Consider the following 23,253-nt stretch of genomic DNA (forward strand, 5'->3'; position numbering starts at 1 on the left):
CCAGCGCATGTCTACACACCAACGCCGTCCCACAATGGCAAATGTCACAAGCCTGACAAAGGATTTTTTTAACAAAACTAATTTAAAAAGTTTGTTTTCACAAAAGCAGCTTTAAAGAGCTTGTGTAAGTTAAAATATTCTGAATCATTTCGATATTCACTAATTCTCATGGCAATGACATAATAATGTTTGAATTATTTAGTATTGACTTTAAACTGTATTTTTTAATTAAAAGACAGAAGCTGTGAATGAATAAATGTAGCATGTGCACATGATGATATAAACAAGCTATCCCATAATAATCGTGCCATTCTTTATGAAACCCAAAGCCAATAAAATGTCCCCATTTGTCACGACCCTTGTGGAAATCCCCCTCTCTGTCACACATAAGATTCAAGCTCTAAGCTGTGTATTCTTTGTAAATGAAAAGCCTTAAGTACCCACACTTTTAATTTCATATCAAACCACACTATTGTTCATATTTTAAAAGTTTATTTACTTAAAAATGGTCTAGATAAGAAAAATTACCAAAACACACACATGCGCAAAAACTATTCAAAATACCCAATTAAAAGTCTGAAATGTAACATTTCTGGGTGGAAAAAGAAATGCCACCTTTAGTCTTACAGCAGATCTTACCCAACTAAACCCACCACATTATGGTACTCGACCTCTTCCTCCTTTTTTTCTCCTCCTTTCCCCTCTAATGTACTCCTCAGGACTTCTCGTGGTGGTAATCAGTGTGAAATATTTTCTGGCCTACAAGACAGCTGGCCATATTCTGAAGAGCAATGCAGCTTCTCTCAGGTTCATTTCTTCCAAATGGTCTTGGTGTGCTTTCTATCAAGACAGCTCACTTGTGAGTCACGACAGATCAGTAGCGCTGCTTTATTCTTTCCTGCTGTAAGGTTGTAGTGAGGGTTCACCGTTGCAACTTCTGCTTGTTATTGCCATTCATACGGAGTTATGGTAATCAGTAGGATGTCAAGGTGGACCTGAACGTTTCTCTTTATTAGCCCCGTTAATCCCAACCCAACAGGCAGTTTCCTTCTCTTCTGTGTCAATTCTGGCGTGTCTCTGAAGATTGGGCATCTGTGAAAATTGTTTGCCATACTCCTAACAACAATATGGCTTCTCTCCAGTGTGGATTATTGTGTGGCTCCAAAGATGCAATACAACTTCCAAAGTTTGGTTTCTTACTATCAAAACGGGAGTCAGGATGGTCTAGCTGTACTGCTTTAATTCTAACTCTCATAAGTTTGCAGCAAAGGCTCAGTGTAACACCTGAATTGTTCCAAATAAGGATTCTTTTTGCAATTTCTAAGGAGTTATTGTAATTGATAGGACATCATAATAGGCTGAAAGTTTGCCTTTATTAGTCTTGTTGATCCCAGCACAATGGGCAATATTTTTGTATTTATTCCCACATTTGGCATATCTCAGATTGCATTTCTTGTTTTGTTGCCTTAGAATTGAGTCATCACTAGAAACTGATACTTTTTAGCCAAGCTTTATTAGACAGTTTTTATATTCTTGATATTTATATCTGGTTTTCTAGCACCTACTTTCTTCATTTGGTACTGGTGTGTCCCAAGCGATCGACATCTCCTCATTTCCCATTATGGAGTCTGGATAGTGTTTCCAAGTCTGTTTCTGGTGCTGGTAAGTTATTTTTCTCTCAAATGTACCAGTAAACAAGCCTGGCCACTTTGTGGTGTCTTTCAGTGTATAATCCTGCAGCCATCAATACTTTGCACCCAGTAACAAGATATTTCAAATCATTTATAAATAGAAAGCAAGTGGCTCTCTGAGGTTCCGATATGAAAATCATGTCCAGGATTATTTAGGAAATCAGGTTTTAATGCCAGGCACAATAGTAGACCTGATTAGGAGTCTCCTTGGAAAAACACTCATTTTATTTTTTATATTCAGGATAGCTATCTGTCCTTTGTCATGTTGTTTGCCAGTGAGGCATGGTGCTTGAGATGAAATTTATCAGAATGGGGTGCATTTTGTATAATACTTTCCATCCATCCATTTTCCAACCTGCTATATCCTAACACGAGGTCACGGGTGTCTGCTGGAACCCATTCCTAGCCATCACAGGTCGAAAGGCAGGAACCAATCCCGGGCAGGGCGCCATCCCACTGCAGGTATAATACTTTGCTTATGTGAATTTCTTTTTTTTTTTTTTTTTTTTTTTTAAACAAACACAGAGTGCTCCTTTGTGATAACTGCAACATTCAGAGCAACAACATTATGGCTTCTCTCCTATTCTGAATTCTTTTATGGCTCCCAAAATACCTTTCTAAAAACTTTTTGTCACATTTAGAACAACAATAGGGCTTTGCTCTTGTGTGCACTTGTTTGTAGCACTGAAGACCGTTGGTTTGTGAGAATCATTTGCCACATTCAGATAGGGCTTGTTTCTTGTGTGCACTTGTTTGTGGCGCTGAAGATGGCTGGTTTGTGAGAATCGTTTGCCACATTCAAAACAGCAATATGGTTTCTCTCCAGTGTGAGTTCGTTTGTGGCGCCGAAGAACGCCAATTTCCGAGAATAGTTTACCACATTCAGAACAGCAATATGGCTTCTCTCCAGTGTGAGTTTGTTTGTGGCGCTGAAGATGGCTGGTTTGTGAGAATTGTTTGCCACATTTAGAACAGCAATATGGCTTCTCTCCAGTGTGAGTTCGTTTGTGGCGCCGAAGAACGCCGATTTCTGAGAATGGTTTACCACATTCAGAACAGCAATATGGCTTCTCTCCAGTGTGAGTTTGTTTGTGGCGCTGAAGATGGCTGGTTCGTGAGAATCGTTTGCCACATTCAGGACAGCAATATGGCTTCTCTCCAGTGTGAGTTTGTTTGTGGCACTGAAGATAGCTGGTTCGTGAGAATCGTTTACCACATTTGGAACAGCAATATGGCTTCTCTTTAGTGTGAGTTTGTTTGTGGCGCTGAAGATGGCTGGTTCGTGAGAATAGTTTACCACATTCAGAACAGCAATATGGCTTCTCTCCAGTGTGAATTCGTTTGTGGCACTGAAGATGGCTGGTTCGTGAGAATTGTTTGCCACATTCAGAACAGCAGTAAGGTTTGTTTCCTGTTTGAAGTATAGGTGAAAAAAAAAAAAGCATACACAAACTTAGATGCTTGTTAAAATTATAAACAACCTTTGATAAGCATGAGCAATCTTAAAACTTTAGTCTGATGTGAAAAGTTACTCAACTTGATAATTTAACCTTCTGCATTGCAGCTGTTCACCACATGAGCACAATTACCTGGAGCCAAGAAATTGAAAGTGTGAAATAAATTGATCACATATGAGGGTACAATTGACACAATTGATGGTCTCATAATTATTCTGTTAACTACAATACAGAATTTATCAATGTTATGTCATTAACAGGAGTGCACATAACTGGTATGCTGGTATGCATGCGCGACAAAAATTGTAAATGGGTAATGTCATCTGTGTCCCTACAGCGCCAGTGTGTACCTGACGGTCAGAGAGGGCATCGACACCTCATGTTGCTAATATAAGTTGTTTTCTTTTTGGTTTTGATTATCTTGTGTTGCCAATATGTCTAAAAAACAACAGACATTAAGCAGCTACTTTGGAGTTTCACCACGTGCAAAGAAACAACAAGCCGAGCCAGTGTAGAAAAAAAGATTTTTTTCTGAAAAGTGGCTCCAAGATGTGCCGTGGCTTGAAGCTAATGATGAGCACACTGAAATGTGGTGTAAATTGTGCTGCTCGCATTCACATATCGCAAACAAAACAAGTGCCTTTTACACAGGCTCAAAGAATTTCAGTCATCCGTTATTTGACAAACATGAAAAGAGAAAGGAGCACATGAATGTAGTACAAGCTATTTCTAATAAACAAGCTAGTCAGGAAGAAATTTCCACTCGCCCTCCAGCTAGATGGCAAACAAAGGTAAATGAAGAACAACGGCAAGCTCTGTGTAATATTTTTCTCCTTGCCTTTCATAAAGCTAAACACACTCATCCCCCTATCGTCTATGCTGAAGATACTCCTTTACTGGAGCGGCTAGGAGTAAATGTCAGAACTGTGTATCATTCACGTGAGGCGACCACATGGATAATGCAGACCATCGTGCACACTATCAGCATGGAGTTGAAAGCAAAGTTGGAGTCTGCTGAATTTTGGGGACTGATTTTGATGGATCGGAAGACATCATTAAAACCGAGCAGAAGATCGTTTTCATTGTGTCTGTGTCCAACATCAGGCAGTTTACCACGGAGTTCCTTGGCCTAATCGAACTGGGTGCTGACCGATCTGCGCAGGCTGTAACAAACGGACTCGTTAAACTTTTCCAGGAAACAGGCTTGGACAACTGGAAGAGAAAGTTGGTCACCGTGTGCACAGACGGGGCTGCTGTTAACGTCGGTATATACGACGGCATTGTTCTGAAACTACAGCAACTGGCTGCAGTAGGAGACTCCCTTGTGCACATTCTGTGCACCGCACACACACTAGAAAGCTGCGGAAAATCAGCTGATCGCAACGTTCAGTACTGTGAGACCTTTAATCGCTCCGTGGTTAAGCTGCTGCAGTTTTATTTACAAAAAGGTGGAGCAAAAAATATGGATGTGCTTAAGAAGTTGTGTGAAGAAAATGGGATCTCCTTTGTGAAATTGGGTAAACTTCATAATATCAGATGGTCTGCACGGAGGCATGACACACTGCTAAAAATATCAAGATTATTGCCAGCCATTAAAATGCAACTGGCCACGACTGATAACAGTGACTTGCAGCATATGTGCACAGACCAATTTCAGTGTTTTCTGGGCAACGTGCTTGACATTGGCAAGATTTTGAAGACCACATCTATTGTGTTTCAGAAGGAAAAGCTGAGCATTGGAGAATGTAAGTATGAACTCATGGTGGCCATAGGACAGTTTACACTTTTGCTTGATGCTGAAGGCCACTACAGAGCATATACTGTTTCTAATGCTGATGCTGACAGGGACAAGATAAACTTACTCAGGGGGTTAATTGAGGAGTTTGGAATCAGATATGACTCACTGAAGTCATGTGATCAGTTCTTAGTATTTGATCCTTCAACTTGGCCTCAGGAAATACAAGATTTACATCGTTTTGGCAACACAACAGTTTGTATCATTCTTCAGAATTATGAAGCCACACTGAGTCTTGACCAAGACACAACTGTCACAGAAAGGATGCGCTTAAAGCAAACAGGGAAACGCTTGGCAGCATCCTCTGTGCATGACTTGGTCCAAATAATAAATACAAGCAATCCAGATCTTTACTCCAACATTGTCAAATTGGTTAAACTGTCTCTTACACTGCCTTTGAGCAGTGCAGCCTGTGAGAGGGGATTCTCAAATCTTAACATAATAAAAAACAAGTACAGATCTCGTCTGTCACATGCTCGCCTCATGGCACTAATGCACATCCACCAGTCAAAGAAGACCACAGAGACATTTGACCCAAAACCAGCGGTTGACCTGTGGATGGAGACAGCTAAGCGGAGGCTTAACTAAGGAGAGGGAGATGCATCTGCAGCATCAACATCTACCATGCAGGAAGCTGAAGTAGAGGACTGTGAGGTAGACAGCGAGGATGACAGTGAGGAAGGTTGTACTTATTAAAACCTTACTCTGTATGGAGTGATCAGGTATTACTGATTCTTACCTCTTTTTAAGCTGCTGCTGTATTTTTATTTTTTTATTATTGTTGTATCTGTATTTATTTTTTACCCTAATTCTTTACCTTACTATTAAATCTGTTATTTAATTTTTTTCAATTTCTTTGGCAAAACTGTTTATGGCCATGCCAATAAAGCTCTTTGAATCGAATTGCGTACCAAACTCCATCTGATGGTACTCACTTGAGTAACTCACTGAAAAAGTTATGTGCACCCCTGGTCATTAAACTCTTAACATATTTAAAATTATATGCTGCTCTTATTTCATTTGAATAATGGGAGTATCTTAATCTTTAATTATTATGATATTAAAGAGCATTTCATTTATAAAACAGAGTTCCTTGCCACGCATGTGAAATTCACCTTCAATAATCAAAATGTGCTTGACAGCCACAAAAATCCAAAATGTATATGAAAACTTATTTAACCGCATATATGCACAAGGTCTCCCACCACAATAAACTCACAAGTCAATCAAAACCAATCATGGTATTGTTGCATAACCAATGGGGTCTTTAAAAAAAAAAAATCATACATTTCCATGTTTCCATTATTAAAATTTACGACTGCAATATGTTTAACCAGAGGCTAGCAGCACATCACAGCTGAGCTATTCTGCTTATATCAGATACCCTCCTAATTCAAGCTGCATACAAGGAAGGCCTCATTACCATTGCATAGCAGAGGTTTGGAACGAGTCACGGTTGTCTACGATTGGTCATGTGTACTACAAGTAACAGCCGTGCGTAAACGGCAGCAAAAACAACACCTATGTAACCTTTCATCTTCAAGCTCCGTTACACATTTTTACACACAAAGGTCGAGTCAGAGTCTGAGCAAAGTTTTGACTTCATTTAGAACAACATATTTAAAGAAGGACTCAAGGTTATACAAAGTGCTGTTTAGTTTAACTTTGAAGCGTTGCAGCGTGCAGTTTTGAAGTTCACTTTGTCATGGGTTCACTTACCATACAGTACCTGAGGCTCTCTGCTGCCCATTCTCCTTATGTTAGTTGTCTCAGCATTGCTCTTTCAACTTAGAGTACAGGTAATGTTTCTTAGCATAATGATGCAGAATTGTTATCCCATTCGTGTGCTTCTTGAACTTTCATGCTAAGACTCCCTCCCACTGCTAAATATCACTTTATAATGCTGCGTGTGTTGCAGGCATATGCGTGAGAGAGGGAGAGAGAGAGAGAGAACAGAAACAGTTTCAACTAGTAGCTCATTCACAGTTTAATCCAACCCCTCTAATGAAAGGATTGATGGTGCTGTGCAGTGATTTTGATTCCGTTTATTACAATCGTGCTTGACTCACACCAGGCAAGTGAGAAACAAGTGCAATTAGAATTGGGATATAAAGCTGAACAGTAGCCCGGTTGTCAGGGAGGTTGAAAGAAGTGCAATTAGAAACAGGATATGAAATAAAAGTCTTGCAAGGTCGGGTTGAGTCTTTTGGTGTTGTCACAGGGAAAAAGTGAGGGGAGGATTATATTGGGAACAAGTCTCATATGCTCGTAAGCCAGTAACAGCCTCCTGTGGCTCAAAAGTGGCAGAGAAAAACTGGTTTAGGTGTGTGTGTGTGTGTGAGAGAGAAAGAGAGACTAGCTCTGTACCCAGAGCTACCAGCCAAGGCATCGTCCCCACCCCTATAACCCAGCACAGGAACACGCTGGTAAGGAAATACATCTGCACACTTAGCTTATTCCAGATCTGAAATGCAAGAAAAAGGGCAACAATAAATATTTACATACATAGTACATAAATCTTTGTGGGGCAGGAGAAGATGCAGTGCAAAAACCCCAATCGAGTGTGCAAAATTAAAGTAGTGTAGTGGAAAACAAAATTGTTCCAAGGACTGGCATGAAAAATAATTTTGAAAGTAAATTACACAGTGCAGTTATGCATATATAGTTATAAACAGCTTACTTGTTGCTTCAGAGCGAGATAAAAGTGTTTGTGTACACATAATTTTTTCCTAACAAAAATTATAATACAAATAACAATTCTTTGCATTTATATAGCACTTTTCTCACTACTCAAAGTGCTCAGCAATTGCAGGTTAAGGGCCTTGCTTAAGGGCCCAACAGAGTAAAGTCCCTTTTGGCATTTTACGGGATTCAAACCGGCAACCTTCCGATTTCCAGTGCAGATCCCTAGCCTCAGAGCCACCACTCCACCAAAAATTATATATAATAACTGCAACTGCCATACTCATTTTGTGAGATTGTTTAGGTGTAACAGACTAAAGGTCAAGGGACAAACATTGTAGCGCTATGGCTTATGCCATCTGAACTTGGCACATTGTTAGCCGACAGACCAAAGCACAAAAGAAACTTGACTTTTAGGGTTGTGCTTCATAAAATGTCTTGGTTATGTACTGTAAAGTCCAGCTTTAAGGAGACAAATCCCTAAAGCACTACATTTTGGTTGTGTTTTATTCAGTTAATGCCAGTGTGAACAATGTTTTTTAATGATCTATTTTAATGATCTATTTTCTTTTAAAAAATTTAAGTGTTATACGTGCTACTCTTCAGCCATTTGCAAGCTCCTTTATTACAATAAAGGTGTAACAGCCATTTAGTTTTGAGAATGTTAATTTAGCATTAACATTTTTAAACCTGTTCCACTCCTCCTTGATGGTCTCCACTCTTCAAAACGTATTCTAGTTTATCATTTGTAAACTTTGCTACATCTGTTAAAAATTGACCTGCTCGAGTTAAACTTAACAGTTTGTGTCTTTGCATATGTGCCCTGCCCAAAATACTGAAAACTGTGTAATATTCTGGGGCCTCATGTATAAACAGTGCATACGCACAGAAATGTTGCGTATGAACATTTCCACACTCAAATCGCGATGTATAAAACCTAAACTTGGCGTAAAGCCACGCACATTTCCACAGTAACTCATTCCTTGGCGTACGCAATTTCTCCGCTCGGTTTTGCAGACTGGCGGCACCCAGCATCAAAGCAGTGCTACTGTTCCTGTGTGGTCACCCTTTCTTTCTTAGATCCACATTCCTGACGCGGCTTTATAAATACACTGAAATTAACTGCATATTGTTTATTAGTGTAATGCATCTGATTGTAATTAACCTGCAGTAATATAATGGTCCAGGGAATAGCCATAGTATTCCAAATACCATAACTGCTTTAGCGTTGTTACGCTCACTGCATCTTCTTCTTCTTTCAGCTGCTCCCGTTAAGGGTTGCCACAGCAGATCATCTTTTTCCATATTACTCTCACTGCACCACTCGGAGTATTTATATCACTGTATCTGAGTGGGGAATCACAGCAGCAGCTGATTGGAAAGAGAATTATCGGTATAAAGCATGAAGCAGATGCTACCTCAGCCACGGCAAAACACTTCAGAGACTTTCCTGTACGGACTTCGCGGTTTAGAAAAGGTTTCATTCCAAGAACTCTAAACGTACTCAATCAGTCCATCAAGTGCTCCTTGTAGAACTGTTTACTTATAAGTACAATGACCTCACTGTAAACTTACACTACAGTTATAATATTGCACAACCTGAGCCACTTTATAAACGATGTATTTACATATGATGACAATATCATTTTTAAGATGAAATGCAGCAAAATATGTTGATTATACAGATAAAACTTTAACTTCATTTAAATGATCAGTATTGTTAATAATTAAACATGTGAGGACACGGTGCCACAGCGCTAGCTAGTTCAGGGATTGTTCCTCCATTGCGTTGTATTCTTGCTGGTGCTGACGCGACACTGGAAGGATAGAATAATTAAACATGTACTACGAAGATATTTCAATGTTCCTTAAAAGTTTTGAAGAATCGGCGTTCTAAGCTTACAGATGGCTTCACGTCTATTACAGAGCTGATTGTGTGGCGATTGGGTATTTGGAGAAAGAAAAGTAAGGACAGGAATTGGAGGTTAGTATGTTTGAAAGAGACAGTACTTCTGTAATAAATTGTTTTATCAAAGGTTGCGCATGGCGCAGCAAGCCTCTTGTGTGAGACACAACCAATCAATGCGCCACCGTGTTCCCATGTTTAATAACATGATTTCATTCCTATCATCATGAAAAAGATGTCACGTATACATCTCAGTATTTTAATTACTCAGAGAGCTGTAATATCACGAATGTAATGGATTATGTGTCCTGTCGGAGAAAGAGAAAGCCCGTTTAAGAAGCAAGTAGTGATTCACACACATAGAACAAAGCATTTAACGTGCTACTTTAGTTACAATGGGATTTGAGAAACTAGTAAATTAAACGATTTTAAGATGAAGTTTATGATGTTCTACTTTAATGACAAAATAAACTACGTGATTAAAGTGGAAATTTCGAGATTAAAGTTGACATTTCGTGCTTTTTTCCCCACTGTGTGCCTATTTTTATTTTCTCTGTACCCTAATAAGCTTTCATATGACACTCAGACGGTGGGCTACGACTTGCCTTTTCACGGCGACTTCTGTTTTATTTCGGGCACTGTGCGACTTTGTGAACTTGAGCTTTCGAGTTTCTCCAACACACTGTCACTCGATCAACTTCCTTTTGTTAATTATACCACTGTTTAAACCAACAAATAGTACGTTTTTCCTTTGCCTCCACTTGGTATTCGCTGAAATTCTTATATTTTCCCCCGTGCTTTTCCCATTATCTTTTCACAGAAGGCTATTTATATTGATTTGCATATATTCAAAGAGGCATAATTCTGGGAGGAGTTGGGGCAGGACAGAAGGCACGTGCACGTGTGTTACTTTTCACGCTGATCGGGATTTATGTAGCGGAAGAACGTGGAAGTTTGAGTACGTACAGATTCCTGCATCTGGATTTTTCTGTGCGTACGCACATTCCAGCGTTTGTGCTTATGCCATGTTATAGTGTGAGTTCTATGCACGGCGTTATACATGAGGCCCCTGGTCACTCGACCCTCGTCATTCAATCACCTCAACAGCCTGAATTCTATACTGGTTATTAGAAAATACTAAACCTAGACAGGCTAAACCTTCCAACCCAACAGTGCCCTAACTTTTATTAAGCCTAAAAACCCCTGCTCTTGTGTTCCATTATTTGTAAGGCTGGCCCAGTTATTCAAGTAATTAAAGCCCCCATGACTATAATATTGACCACTAAACCTGCCTTTTTAAAAAGTGGCACAGAATGTTGGAGATGTCTTCCTTGCCAGTTCTTCTCTTCAGCTTGGCATCTAACTTGTGGACTGCAGAACTGATGGACTGCCCTTATTTATTCAATTTGTTCCAATATGGACAATGACTACTGGATCTTCTCCCACTCTGGCCAGCAGCCTATTTACTCTTCTGGGTTCACCGATGAGATTTACCTTTGGAAGGCAACACACTGTGCATAACACTTTGTCTCTGCAGTAAACCGGTGTCTCAACCCCCAAACCCCCCACCATCACAACCTCTTTCTTATTGGAGACTGGTTTTGAGGTGAGCCTTTGAGGCTCACACCTACTTAATCCCTCCAATTTCAGAGTCAGTGTCTACCTCTGCAAGGTCCTGAAAACACATTGACACTTCCAGTTCTGGGGGTTAATGACCCTGGACATCGTCCATCCTTTCTGTCCAGCGGTGACTCACCACCACTCTCTCTGGTCTGCAATCTCTTCCCATGTCATCTTTGGGGTGCACACCATCTCCATAAAGGACACATGGGCCAGCTCCTCTAGTTCTCTACTACAACACATGCAAGACAAATCCTCCTCAATTTCAGCAACCCTGAGCTTGAGGTGCTGGATCAGATGACATCTCCTGCAGATGTAACCCTTATAGAAGACTGGCTCATCCAAGGCATCCTCTAAAAAGTCCAACATCCCGCAAGACTTGCATTGCACTTTCCTCATTATTAAAATTTGACTTTGGATTACTGAACTGCTCAATGCATTTTTATTAAATTATTTAACTTACATGATTAAAATTAGGAAGTTAATATTAGATTTAACAACTACTGCAGTCATTTAACACATGCTGCTCCCTTAATCTGCTGTTATAATTTCCCCTCCCGACTACCTACTATGTGTGCGTTTCTATGAAGTTAAACTTGCTTCCTTCCCTAGCTGACTCATTTCCTAACACTGTGCCCCCCTCACCACTTCCTCACTCTCAAGCTCTGTGCCTACATGGTTTGTGCTCCTTCCTATTAATGAACAATTATGCCCTTGACATCTTATTAGCGTGAACTCTCCTTGATATGTCCACTATAAATGGTTTTAATAAGCAAACCTTTTTACACACTTATTCCTTCTCACAAAGAAAACTTGCTTATTGAATACCACCCTCTGATACGGTGCTGGTTATTTTCTTATGCCAGTTTGTTCCACTGCTTGACCTGCTCCACTCCCTTCACTGGAATGGCTGTTTATCCACCAAGTGCTCCTCTTTATACTTCCAAGCTCTAACCACCACGTACACTGTACTTAAATTTATTCATATGGAGGAACGCATTTAGTTTAACTACCAGTGCTAACACTTTCTGGTATAAGCTCTCTGTACTGCTTTATCCAGTTATACTTTTAACACCTTAAGCCAGGGGGTGGCGAACTCCAGGCCTGGAGTGCCGCAGTGACTGCAGGTTAATTAGCAACAAAAACTGGTCACTAATGAAGAAGATGGTTAGAATGAAAACCTATAGCCAACTGTGGCCCTCCAGGACCAGAGTTCAACACCTGTGCATTAAGCTGTTCCTACTAAGAAATCATAACTATGCATAACTATTGGCCACTATGATGCTAGTTATTAACTCCCTGTCTTCTCACATTGCTCTCTCTGCTCCGCACTGCATCCTGCACATACTACAGGTTTGAACACAAGCTTCTGTGCAGGTGAGAAGCAAACAGCAAAACAAATCTTCCACAGGGAAAAAAGCAGTAAAAATGTCCACATTTCTCCATAGTGACAACCAAAGAAACAGTTTTTAGGAGTCAAAGTTAAATTTTAATTAACTTTTATACAGAATTGATGCACTTCACTCAGTACTTCCTCCACCTAAAGATGATGTCAGCATTTCCATCTCAGCACAGAATGTCAGTTCGTCACTGCAGGACCCCTCACTTACCATAATACTCATCTCTTCTCATAAACATTGCACTTCTGATTCTTACTAAAACTGTGGTTATTACTATTAATGAAGAAGTAACAAAAGTACATGTACATCTTATTTCACGCGAATGATAAAACTGAAGACTTGACAATTTCAGCTGTCGTGGCTAATAATACTACCGATCAGTAGATTGTGGGTTCAGCGGTGTGCATTGAAGCTCTGAATAAATTTACCAAGTGCTATTTGTACTTATTTTATACAATATGATTGTTAAGGGACAAGAGACACGGTAAATGTGTTAGTGACTGGGATTGTGCTTATGTAGAGTAAATGGTTATAGATAGTATGGCCAGGAAAACCATACTTTTTACTTTACTTAGTTGCTATAAAGTCACTTCAGAGTGGGAAAGCAGCAGGCCCTGGTGGCTACCCTGTCAAATTTTATAAGAAATTCTCCACTCCGCTAGCTCCCCTCTAATTAGCAACATTTACAGAAACTGGAGACAATCAAATTCTACCTCAAACTTTTCGCCAAGCATTAATCACCAAATTTCCTAAACAAAATAAGGACGTATTACAATGTGCATCATACAGACCAGTTTCACTTCTGAATAATGATGTTAAGATACTCTCCAAAGTCTTAGATAGAAGGATGGAGAAAGTGCTGCCTTCGGTAATATCACAAGATCAAACTGGATTTATTAAAGGCCGACATTTAGCTTCCAATCTTCGATGCCTGTTTAATATAATATATTCACCAGAAAAGTCAAACACCCCAAAGATATTATTATCGTTGGATGCAGAAAAAGCATTTGATATGATTGAATGGTAGTACCTTTTCACTACATTATAGAAATCTGGGTTTGGCCCGAACATTTGATCATGGGTCAAACTACTGTATACAAATCCAGAAGCTTCAGTTTGTAGTAACAACATTTGCTCAGACTACTTTAAACTAGAATGTGGTACCAGACAAGGATGCCCCTTGTCACCACTGCTATTTGCAATCGCCATTGAACCACTAGCAGTTCACTGTCGAAATACTTATCTCTATATGCAGATGATATGGTACTGTATATATCAGACCCACAAAATACCGTGCCTGCAGTCTTAACAGCACTTACAGAATTTCAAAAGATCTCTGGTCTCAGAATTAATCTGAATAAAAGTGTGCTCTTTCCAGTGAATTCTCAAGCATACAATATTAGATTGGACACCTTCCCTTTTATTATTGCAGATCAGTTTAAATCCCTGGGGGTAAATATCACAAGTAAAACATAAAGCTCTTAACAAAATTTTCCCGTCTGTATGGAAAAAATTAAGCAAGACTTGCATAGATGGTCAACCCTCCATCTCACTCTAGCTGGAAGCTTTAACATTGTTAAGATGAATATCCTACCTAAGCTTCTCTTTTTATTTCAAAACATTCCATTATACATCAATAAATCATTTTTTAAGCAATTAAATTCAACCATAACCTCATTTATTTGGAACTTAAAACATACACGTATTCAAAGAGCAACCCTACAAAGACCTAAGGCAGAAGGTGGCATGGCTCTACCTAACTTACAGTTTTATTACTGGGCAGCAGACATGTAAGCTATAAAAACCTGAACACAAATAGATGAAAATACAGAGGCTTGGTCTGCAATAGAAATAGAATCCTGCAATACTTCTTTATATTCCTTGCTTTGTGCCCCAATAAATGAAAGTTATCACCAATACACTAATAACCCAATTGTGTTTCACTCACTCAGAATATGGAACCAATGTAGAAAGCATTTTAAGATGGAGAATTTTATCTGTGGCACCTCTGCAAGAGAACCACCTTTTTCAACCCTCGCAAACATATGCAGTTTTTAATATCTGGAAAACATTTGGGATTAAATTGCTTCAAGATCTTTATATAGACAAAATCTTTGCATCCTATGAACAATTGCATTCCAAATGTAACTTTCCAGCAACACATTTCTTTCACTATCTTCAAATTAGAAACTTTGTTAAACAGAACCTGCCCGATTTTCCTGATCTCGCACCTTCTTCTATGTTGGAAAAAATATTGCTTAGTTTTGAAGACTCAGACAGCATTTCTGCAATATATAGAATTATTTTACAGTTCCTCCCTTTCAAAGATCCAAGAGGACAATGGGAAAAGGATCTCTTACTCAAGATCTCAGAAAAGGAGTGGAAAATAGCAATGCAGAGAATTCACTCGAGCTCCATATACGCAAAGCATACAATTATTCAATTCAAAACTATATATCGAGCTCATCTGTCACGCTTAAAACTGTCCAAAATGTTTCCAGGGCAAGATCCAACCTGCGGATGCTGCAATCAAGTCCCAGACTCACTGGGTCACATGTTTTGGGCCTGCACCAAATTAACATCATTTTGGACCAAAATTTTTAAGTGCCTTTCAGACAGTCTTGGTGTCCTAATCCACTAACAGCTGTGTTTGGTGTTCTTCCAGATGGGTTTAAAGTGGAGAAGGACAAACAAACTGTGATTGCCTTCACTACACTATTGGCACGCAGACTTACTTTGCTACACTGGAAGAATCCTAACTCTCCTTCTCTAAGTCAGTGGGTAACTGATGTTTTATATTATTTGAAATTGGAAAAAATCAAATTCTCACTTACAGGATCTGTGCAGAACTTTTTCAAAACCTGGCAGGATCTAAATCAATAATATTTCTGAATAAGCTCTTAAAGCACTGAGGAAGTAGATTCTCTTCCCATTTCTTTTTCTTCTCCATTTATCTTTATCCACCTATTAAACTCCTCAATTTATTTATTTTTACTAGCTTTAAGTTTTACTCCATTGGCCATGCTCTTTTTCTCAGGGGTGGGGATTGATTTGTTTTCAATCCTATTTTTTGTAAAAATTGACTATTTGTATGGAATGATGACAATAAAATCAATAAAATTTATATAAAAAAAAATTTGTGCTTTGCCTAAGACAATGTTTTTACTAATTGCTTACAGTCGTGGCCAAAGGTTTTGAGAATGACACAAGTATTACATTTTCACAAAGTTTGCTGCCTCAGTTTTGATGATGGCAATTTGAATAGACTCCGGAATGTTCTGAAGAGTGAGCAGATGAATTGCAATTAATTGCAAAGCCCCTCTTTGCCGTGAAAATGAACTTCATTCCAAAAAAAAAACATTTCCACTGCATGTCAGCCCTGCCACAACAGGACCTGCTGACATCACTTCAGTGATCCTCTCGTTAACACAGGTGAGAGTGTTAACAAGCACAAGACTGGAGACCACTCTGTCATGCTGATTGAGTTAGAAGAGAGAGGTTCAATTGTTGAGAAGAAGGCTTCCAAGAGAGTCCAGCAATCACCAGGAGCGTCTCCTACAGTTGATTCAGCTGCGGGCACCACCAGTGCAGAGCTTGCTCAGGAATGGCAGCAGACAGGTGTGTGAGTGAGGTAAAGACTTCTGGGCAGCAAAGAAGCCAAGAAAAAACATCAGGGACAGACTGATATTCTGGGATTGGACTGCTGAGGTCAAGTCATTTTCTCTGATGAATCCTCTTTCCGATTATTTGGGGCATCCAGGAAAAAAAAGAGAAGGTGAGTGGCGCTACCATCAATCCTGTGTCATGCTAACAGAAAAGCATCATGAGACCATTCATTTGTGGGGTTGCTTCTCACTCACAATTTTGCCAAAGAACACAGCCATGAATACAGAATGGCACCAAAACATTCTCAGAGAGCAACTTCTCACAACCATCCAAGAACAGTTTGGTGATGAACAATGCCTTTGCCAGCATGATGGAGCACCAGGCCATAAAGCAAAAGTGAGAACTAAGTGGCTCGGGGGAACAAAACATTGAAATTTTGGGTCCATGGCCAGGAAACTCCCCAGACCTTAATCCCATTGAGAACTTCTGGTCAATCCTCAAGAGGCGAGTGGACAAACAAAAACCCACCAATTCTGATAAACTCCCAGGATTTATTATGCAAGAATGGGCAACTGCCATCAGTCAGGATTTGGGCCAGAAGTTCATTGACAGCCTGCCAGTGTGAGGTCTTGAAAAAGAAAGAAGGGCCAACACTGAAAATATTGATTCTTTACATAAACTTCATGTCATTGTCAATAAAAGCCTTTGAAACTTATGAAATGCTTGCAATTTTACTTCAGTATACCATAGAAACATCTGACCAGCAACACTTGGGTCATTCTCAGAACTTTTGGCCATGACTGTTGAAGTCTCCCAGTAGGAGATGAACTCTCAAACCACATTAAACAAACAATAAAACAGTAATTTTGCTAAATTTCTAAGCTTCTCGTAAAACCTACCCTACCCTAAAACGTACATCTATTTTTACTTTATACTTACTTTCTCTAGACTTATTTTTAGGTAGTGGTTGATCTTTCGGTGTTCTAATTGATGTCATTTCCTCAGTCTGCTTTGACTCAGGCTGTAATGATTCAGACTTCACAATGACAGAAAACTCCTGGGATGAATGGTGTCGGCTTAGAGAAGAGGTCACCACTTCATCTTGACACCCATCATGAAGGTCTTCTTCCTTGACACTCTCCACATTTGTATGGCTGTCAGTCACACTGTTGACAGACTTCTCCTCAGCCTCTTCTTTAATGGCCACTGACCCCAGTTCACACTCCTCATCATTAATGCCCAGACTCTCCTGTTGAGGGTGGAGAAGCTCCCATTCACAGTCCTCCTCTTTAACATATACAGTCTTTTTCTCCATGATATTCATGTCAACCTCATATGTTTCCTCTTTCACCTCCATCAAGACTTTACAGGATACGACAGCTTTCCTTCTCTCTGTGGAAAGAAAGATTTAATCAAAATTACACTGTCCAGAGTTCCATGAATTTCATGCTAAAACTCTCTCAGCATATGTCAAGACAGACAGGTCATAGCATGTTAACAGTAATTAATTACTCTTTATATCAAATTATCAGGCATCAAATAAGCTTGAAAGTGGAATGAAGGTCCAACAAACACAGTTGTGGGTCAGCAAAATTCACTACTTGGATTAAACATACAGCATTGTTGGAGTCCTAGAATGGTATTATCAGTTAAGTCAAGGAATGGTCACACAAGTATGTATCAGTATGCTGCTGCTGAAGAATGTGAATTTCCCATTGGGATTAATAAAGTATCTATCTATCTATCTATCTATCTATCTATCTATCTATCTATCTATCTATCTATCTATCTATCTATCTATCTATCTATCTATCTATCTATCACAAGTAGGGCCACAGGACTGTGTTAAGAAACAAAGGCATGTCATGGAAGGGATAGTGAAAGGGAAAACTAACTTTGTTCAAATGTATGGCCTGCAGCAGGAAAAAGCTAGAAGGTGAAATAATGCTTAGGCTGAAATGCATCATAAAAGATGCTGATGTTCGAATTGTGGTAGTAGGTTAGACACAGACCTTTGCTTGGTAACTGAAAAAAACTGATTTATAAAAATACTTATTTCTCCATAAGTCAGTCTTAATATTTGAGTAATGCAGATTGTAAAAATGAACATTAAAAATACCGTTACATAAGCAAAGCAGTATAATGCATAAAAAGCATACAGCATGGAGAAGTTTCAAAGTTTAAAGTGGAAAAACGTGTGATGATTGGCTATTTGAAAACATATATTCCCACCCATGTAAAAATGATTGACAGATACTACAGCTCCCAGCCTGCATTTTTCAAATTTTTGCATCTGAAGGAGGAGACAGAACGGTGCTTTGTCGAATGGCAGAATGCAGACACAGTTTTTGATGGCGGTCGGATTCTGTTTTGAAGAGGTAAGAGGGAGAATGGAGTTTTGTTGAAGGGAGGAGGACACCATATATAAACGGGACTTTGCTGCCGCTGTAATGGAGCCTAATGTATCATGCAAGTACAGTAATCCCCTGCCTATCGCGGACATTACGTTCCAGACTCATCAGCGATAGGTGAAAATCCGTGATATAGAAAGACCATATAAATAAACATTTTTGTTATAGTTTAAGCCTTAAAATACCCCTCCCACAAGTTTAAACACATGTAAACTTATTAAAACACACTTTGTAAACACATATGATATGTAGATGTCGGGCTAAGGATATAAGTAACATCTCTCTATTGTAAAAAGAAATCTTGGCAGAGAGACGAGGCTTGATCTTCCCAGAAAACAATCTGACATTCCACGAGAGACATTTTAACATCACACAAGACAAGGCAGTGAGACAGAAGGACAGCTGCTGTACAGGCTTTTAAATGATTGACGCGCAGAGCAACATGCAGAACAGGCATCTTGGCAGAAGCAGCACAAAGCCAGTAGCTGATCTGTCCACTTCTCCTTAAGGCGCGTTCAGCCCTCAACCCCCCACTGTGGAAGATGAATGTTCTCTTCGTTCCCTTGTACTAATCCTTGTCTAAGGAGTTAAGCAGAAGTAAGCTTTAAAAACATGCTTTGCTGAGCAAACAGAAAAATATTTGTCAAAAGGACTCAAGGTCTAAGCATTCCACACTGTGACTGCCTTATCACGTTTTCCCTTAGTTAACATCTGAATGCTATAACAAAGGAGCCAAAGAATCAAGTTGCACAAGGAGCATTGAAGGGGCTCAAGGATTGTGTATAATAAAGTGTTGACTGTTGCATTTTCATAATGAATATTAAATCACGCATTCTAGGGGTATAAAAACTTTGCCCCACCCAACAAACAGTGTTCAGAAGAGCCCTGACGCCGTCATGTAATATTGATTGCCTGCTTTTCTGAAACCTGCTCACTGTGACGATGGTAAATAAAGCTGCTATATGACCACACCTGCTGTCTTGTCTAAGTGATCATCCACACCCCCCCATTCAGAACGCGAGCAGGAAAGACACAAAGTGGCAGGAGCTGGCAGGCACTTAGCACGCCTCCAGGGGGTTGGGGGAAGGGGGGGGTTTTGAGCAAAGCGATCAACACCAGATCATCTTGGAGAGACACTTTTACGACACACAAGACCAGACATTACAACCTTAGGAAGCAAAATCCGTGAGATGGTGACCTTTGCACGTCACTTCCTACTTACAAACAATTTAAAACAAGTTCACTGACATCTAACCTAGCAGTTGTAGGAATGCTTTTGACAAACAAACTCCAGGGGCCTCATGTATAACACCGTGCGTAGAACTCACACTATAACATGGCGTAAGCACAAAAGCAGGAATGTGCGTACACACAGAAAAATCCAGATGCAAGAATCTGTGCGTACGCAAACTTTCACGTTCTTTCACTACATAAATCCCGATCAGCGTGAAAAGTAACGCACATGCACGTGCCTTCTGTCCCGCCCCAACTCCTCCGAGAATTATGCCTCTTTGAATATGCAAATCGATATAACTAGCCTTCTGTGAAAAGACAATGGGAAAAGCACGGGGGAAAATATAAGAATTTCAGCGAATACCAAGTGGAGGCAAAGGAAAAACGTACTATTTGTTGGTTTAAACAATGGGAAAAGCACGGGGGAAAATATAAGAATTTCAGCGAATACCAAGTGGAGGCAAAGGAAAAACGTACTATTTGTTGGTTTAAACAGTGGTATAATCAACAAAAGGAAGCTGATCGAGTGACAGAGTGTCGGAAAAACTCGAAAGATCAAATTCACAAAGTCGCACAGTGCCCGAAATAAAAAAGAAATCACATATCAAAGTCGGCATGAAAAGGCGACTCGCAGCGGACCGTCTGAGTGTCATATGAAAGCTTATTAGGGTACAGAGAAAAAAAAATAGGCACACAGTGGGAAAAAAAGCAGGAAATGTCAACTTTAATCTCGAAATTTCCACTTTAATCACATAGTTTATTTTGTCATTAAAGTAGAACATCATAAACTTCATCTTAAAATTGTTTATTTTACTAGTTTCTCAAATCCCATCGTAACTAAAGTAGCACATTAAATGCTTTGTTCTGTGTTTGATCTTCTATGTGCTCTGTGTGTGTGAATCACTACGTGCTTCCATTCTTTCTCTTTCTCCGACAGGACACAGAATCCATTACATTCGTCATATTACAGCTCTCTGAATAATTAAAATACTGAGATGTATACGGGATATCTTTTTCATGATGATAGGAATGAAAGCATGTTATTAACCATGGGAACATGGTGGCGCAGTGATTGTTCATATCTCATGCAAGAGGCTTGCTGTGCCATGCGCGGCCTTCAATGAAATGTTTTATTACAGAAGTACTGTCTCTTTCAAATGTACTAACCTCCAATTCCTGTCCTTACTTTTCTTTCTCCAAATACCCAATCGCCACACAATCAGCTCTGTAATAGACGTTAAGCCATCTGTAAGCTTAGAACGCAGATTCTTCAAAACTTTTAAGGAACATTGAAATATCTTCATAGTACATGTTTAATTATTCTAGCCGTCTATCCTTCCAGTGTCGCGTCAGCACCAGCAATAATACAGCGCAAGGCAGGAGCTATCTTTGAACTAGCTAGCGCTGCGGCACCATGTCCTCACATGTTTAATTATTAACAATACTGATTATTTAAATGAAGTTAAAGTTTTATCTGTATACTATAAGCAACATATTTTGCTGCATTCCATCTTAAAAATGATATCGTCATCATACGCGTTTTATAAAGTGGTGCAGGTTGTGCAATATTATAACTGAAGTGCAAGTTTACAGTGGGGTAATTGTACTTATAAGTACAAACAGTTCTACAAGGAGCACTTGATGGACTGATTGAGTGCGTTTATAGTTCTTGTGATGAAACTGTTTCTGAAATGCGAGGTCCGTACAGGAAAGGCTTTGACGCGTTTTGCCGTGGCTGAGGTAGTGTGTGCTTGAAACTGTATACCGATAATTCTCTTTCCGATCAGCTGCTGCTGTGATTCCCCACTCAGATACAGTGATATAAATACTCCGAGTGGTGCAGTGAGAGTAATACGGAAAAAGATGATCTGCTGTGGCAACCCTTAACGGGAGCAGCTGAAAGAAGAACAAGATGCAGTGAGCGTAACAACGCTAAAGCAGTTATGGTATTTGGAATACTATGGCTATTCCCTGGACCATTATATTGCTGCAGGTTAATTACAATCAGAGGCATTACACTAATAAACAATATGCAGTTAATTTCAGTGTATTTATAAAGCCGCGTCAGGAATGTGGGTCTAAGAAAGAAAGGGTGACCACACAGGAACAGTAGAACTGCTTTGACGCTGGGTGCCGCCAGTCTGCAAAACCGAGCGGAGAAATTGCGTACGCCAGGGTATTAGGTACCGTGGAAATGTGCGTGACTTTACGCCAAGTTTAGGTTTTATACATCGCGATTTGAGCATGGAAACGTTCGTACGCAACATTTCTTTGCAAACGCACCGTTTATAAATGAGGCCCCACGTGCTTCAACAACGACAAGCAGAACATGCAGCTGGCCAGCAGATGATTGGAGCACTTATTTCTTAGCGTGTGGTCAGCCCTCAAACCCCAAACCCCCCCCCACCCCCGCCCCCAATTACTCCTCCTTCTTCAGAACACGAGCGGCAGAGACCCGAAGTGGCAAAAGGACAGCGGCTGTACAGGTTTTTAAGTGACTGACACAAAGCGCGACAAGCACAACACACAGTTGGCCAGCAACAGCAAGACAGCAGCTGAACCAATAGCTTCTCCTTAGCGTGTGTTCAGACACCCCCTTCACAATGCAGGCAGTGTTATAAGTCCCACGAGAAAGAGATTTAACCATGCCCGGGGCAGGAAATAAAGGACAAATATTTTTACAAAAGTTTTAAAGTAAAAACCCCTGTGACCCTGTAGTTAGGATATAGCGGGTTGGATAATGGATGGATGACAGTAATGCATATGTAACAATTCCCATGAAAGTAACAATCTATTTAAATTGTTTATGCGGTAAACCAAACCTGGGGATGGGCGAGCAAAGCGAGCAGGGGGCGGAACCCCCAGTAATAATAATAATATTAATAAATCCGCGATGTAGCGGGGACACGATAGCTGAACCACGATATAGCAGGGATTGCTGTAACCAGATATGCGCTTTAGTGAACTCACCTGCATTTAAGTGAGCTGTTCACACGAGCGTTATATGGATGTGGGGTGTCCTGCATCACACTGAACAGCCTGACTGCAACAAAACGACTTCATATTAATAGAAACTGCAAATACCTGAATATTTTCTTCCCTAATTCGAAGAGACAATCTCTTACATGAGTAGTGACATACCAAGTACACCCCCAGCAGTGTGTACTTTTCATTACATAATGTAATGTCCTCCATTTCCTTAATCCCCTTCTTTCGACTATGAACTATTTGCTCCAACAATTTAAACCTCACTGTTTCAAGATTCACTGTCAGCCTTGTATAACAGAGGCAGTAGGAGTCTGCATTGGGTTTACAAATTAAAAAATGTGATTAATGGAGGACAGCAGCTAAATGATACAAGTCTTAGAGAACTTCTGCAGATTTTTCCTTAAAATCACCGCAAACATATTTAAGTCTGTTTTCAACAACTGAAAACAAAATTTTCCTGTTCA

General features: G+C 39.8%; 1 protein-coding gene across 3 annotated transcripts in view; it reads right to left on the reverse strand.

Moving 5' to 3' along the window:
- Nucleotides 1-472: 472 nt before the first annotated feature.
- Nucleotides 473-23,253, reverse strand: part of LOC114668925 (zinc finger protein OZF-like) — a 31,825-nt gene continuing 9,044 nt past the window's right edge. For all 3 annotated transcript variants that reach the window (XM_028824957.2, XM_028824965.2, XM_051926704.1), the window contains exons 2-3: nt 17,097-17,549; nt 473-3,102 (exon numbers count right to left, since the gene is read on the reverse strand). In XM_028824957.2, coding sequence (XP_028680790.1) covers nt 2,309-3,102; nt 17,097-17,549 — 1,247 coding nt within the window. In that variant the 3' untranslated portion in view covers nt 473-2,308. The remainder of the gene's footprint in view (nt 3,103-17,096; nt 17,550-23,253) is intronic.

The sequence above is a fragment of the Erpetoichthys calabaricus genome, chromosome 1 (genome assembly GCF_900747795.2).
Source record: "Erpetoichthys calabaricus chromosome 1, fErpCal1.3, whole genome shotgun sequence".
NCBI lineage: Eukaryota > Metazoa > Chordata > Cladistia > Polypteriformes > Polypteridae > Erpetoichthys > Erpetoichthys calabaricus.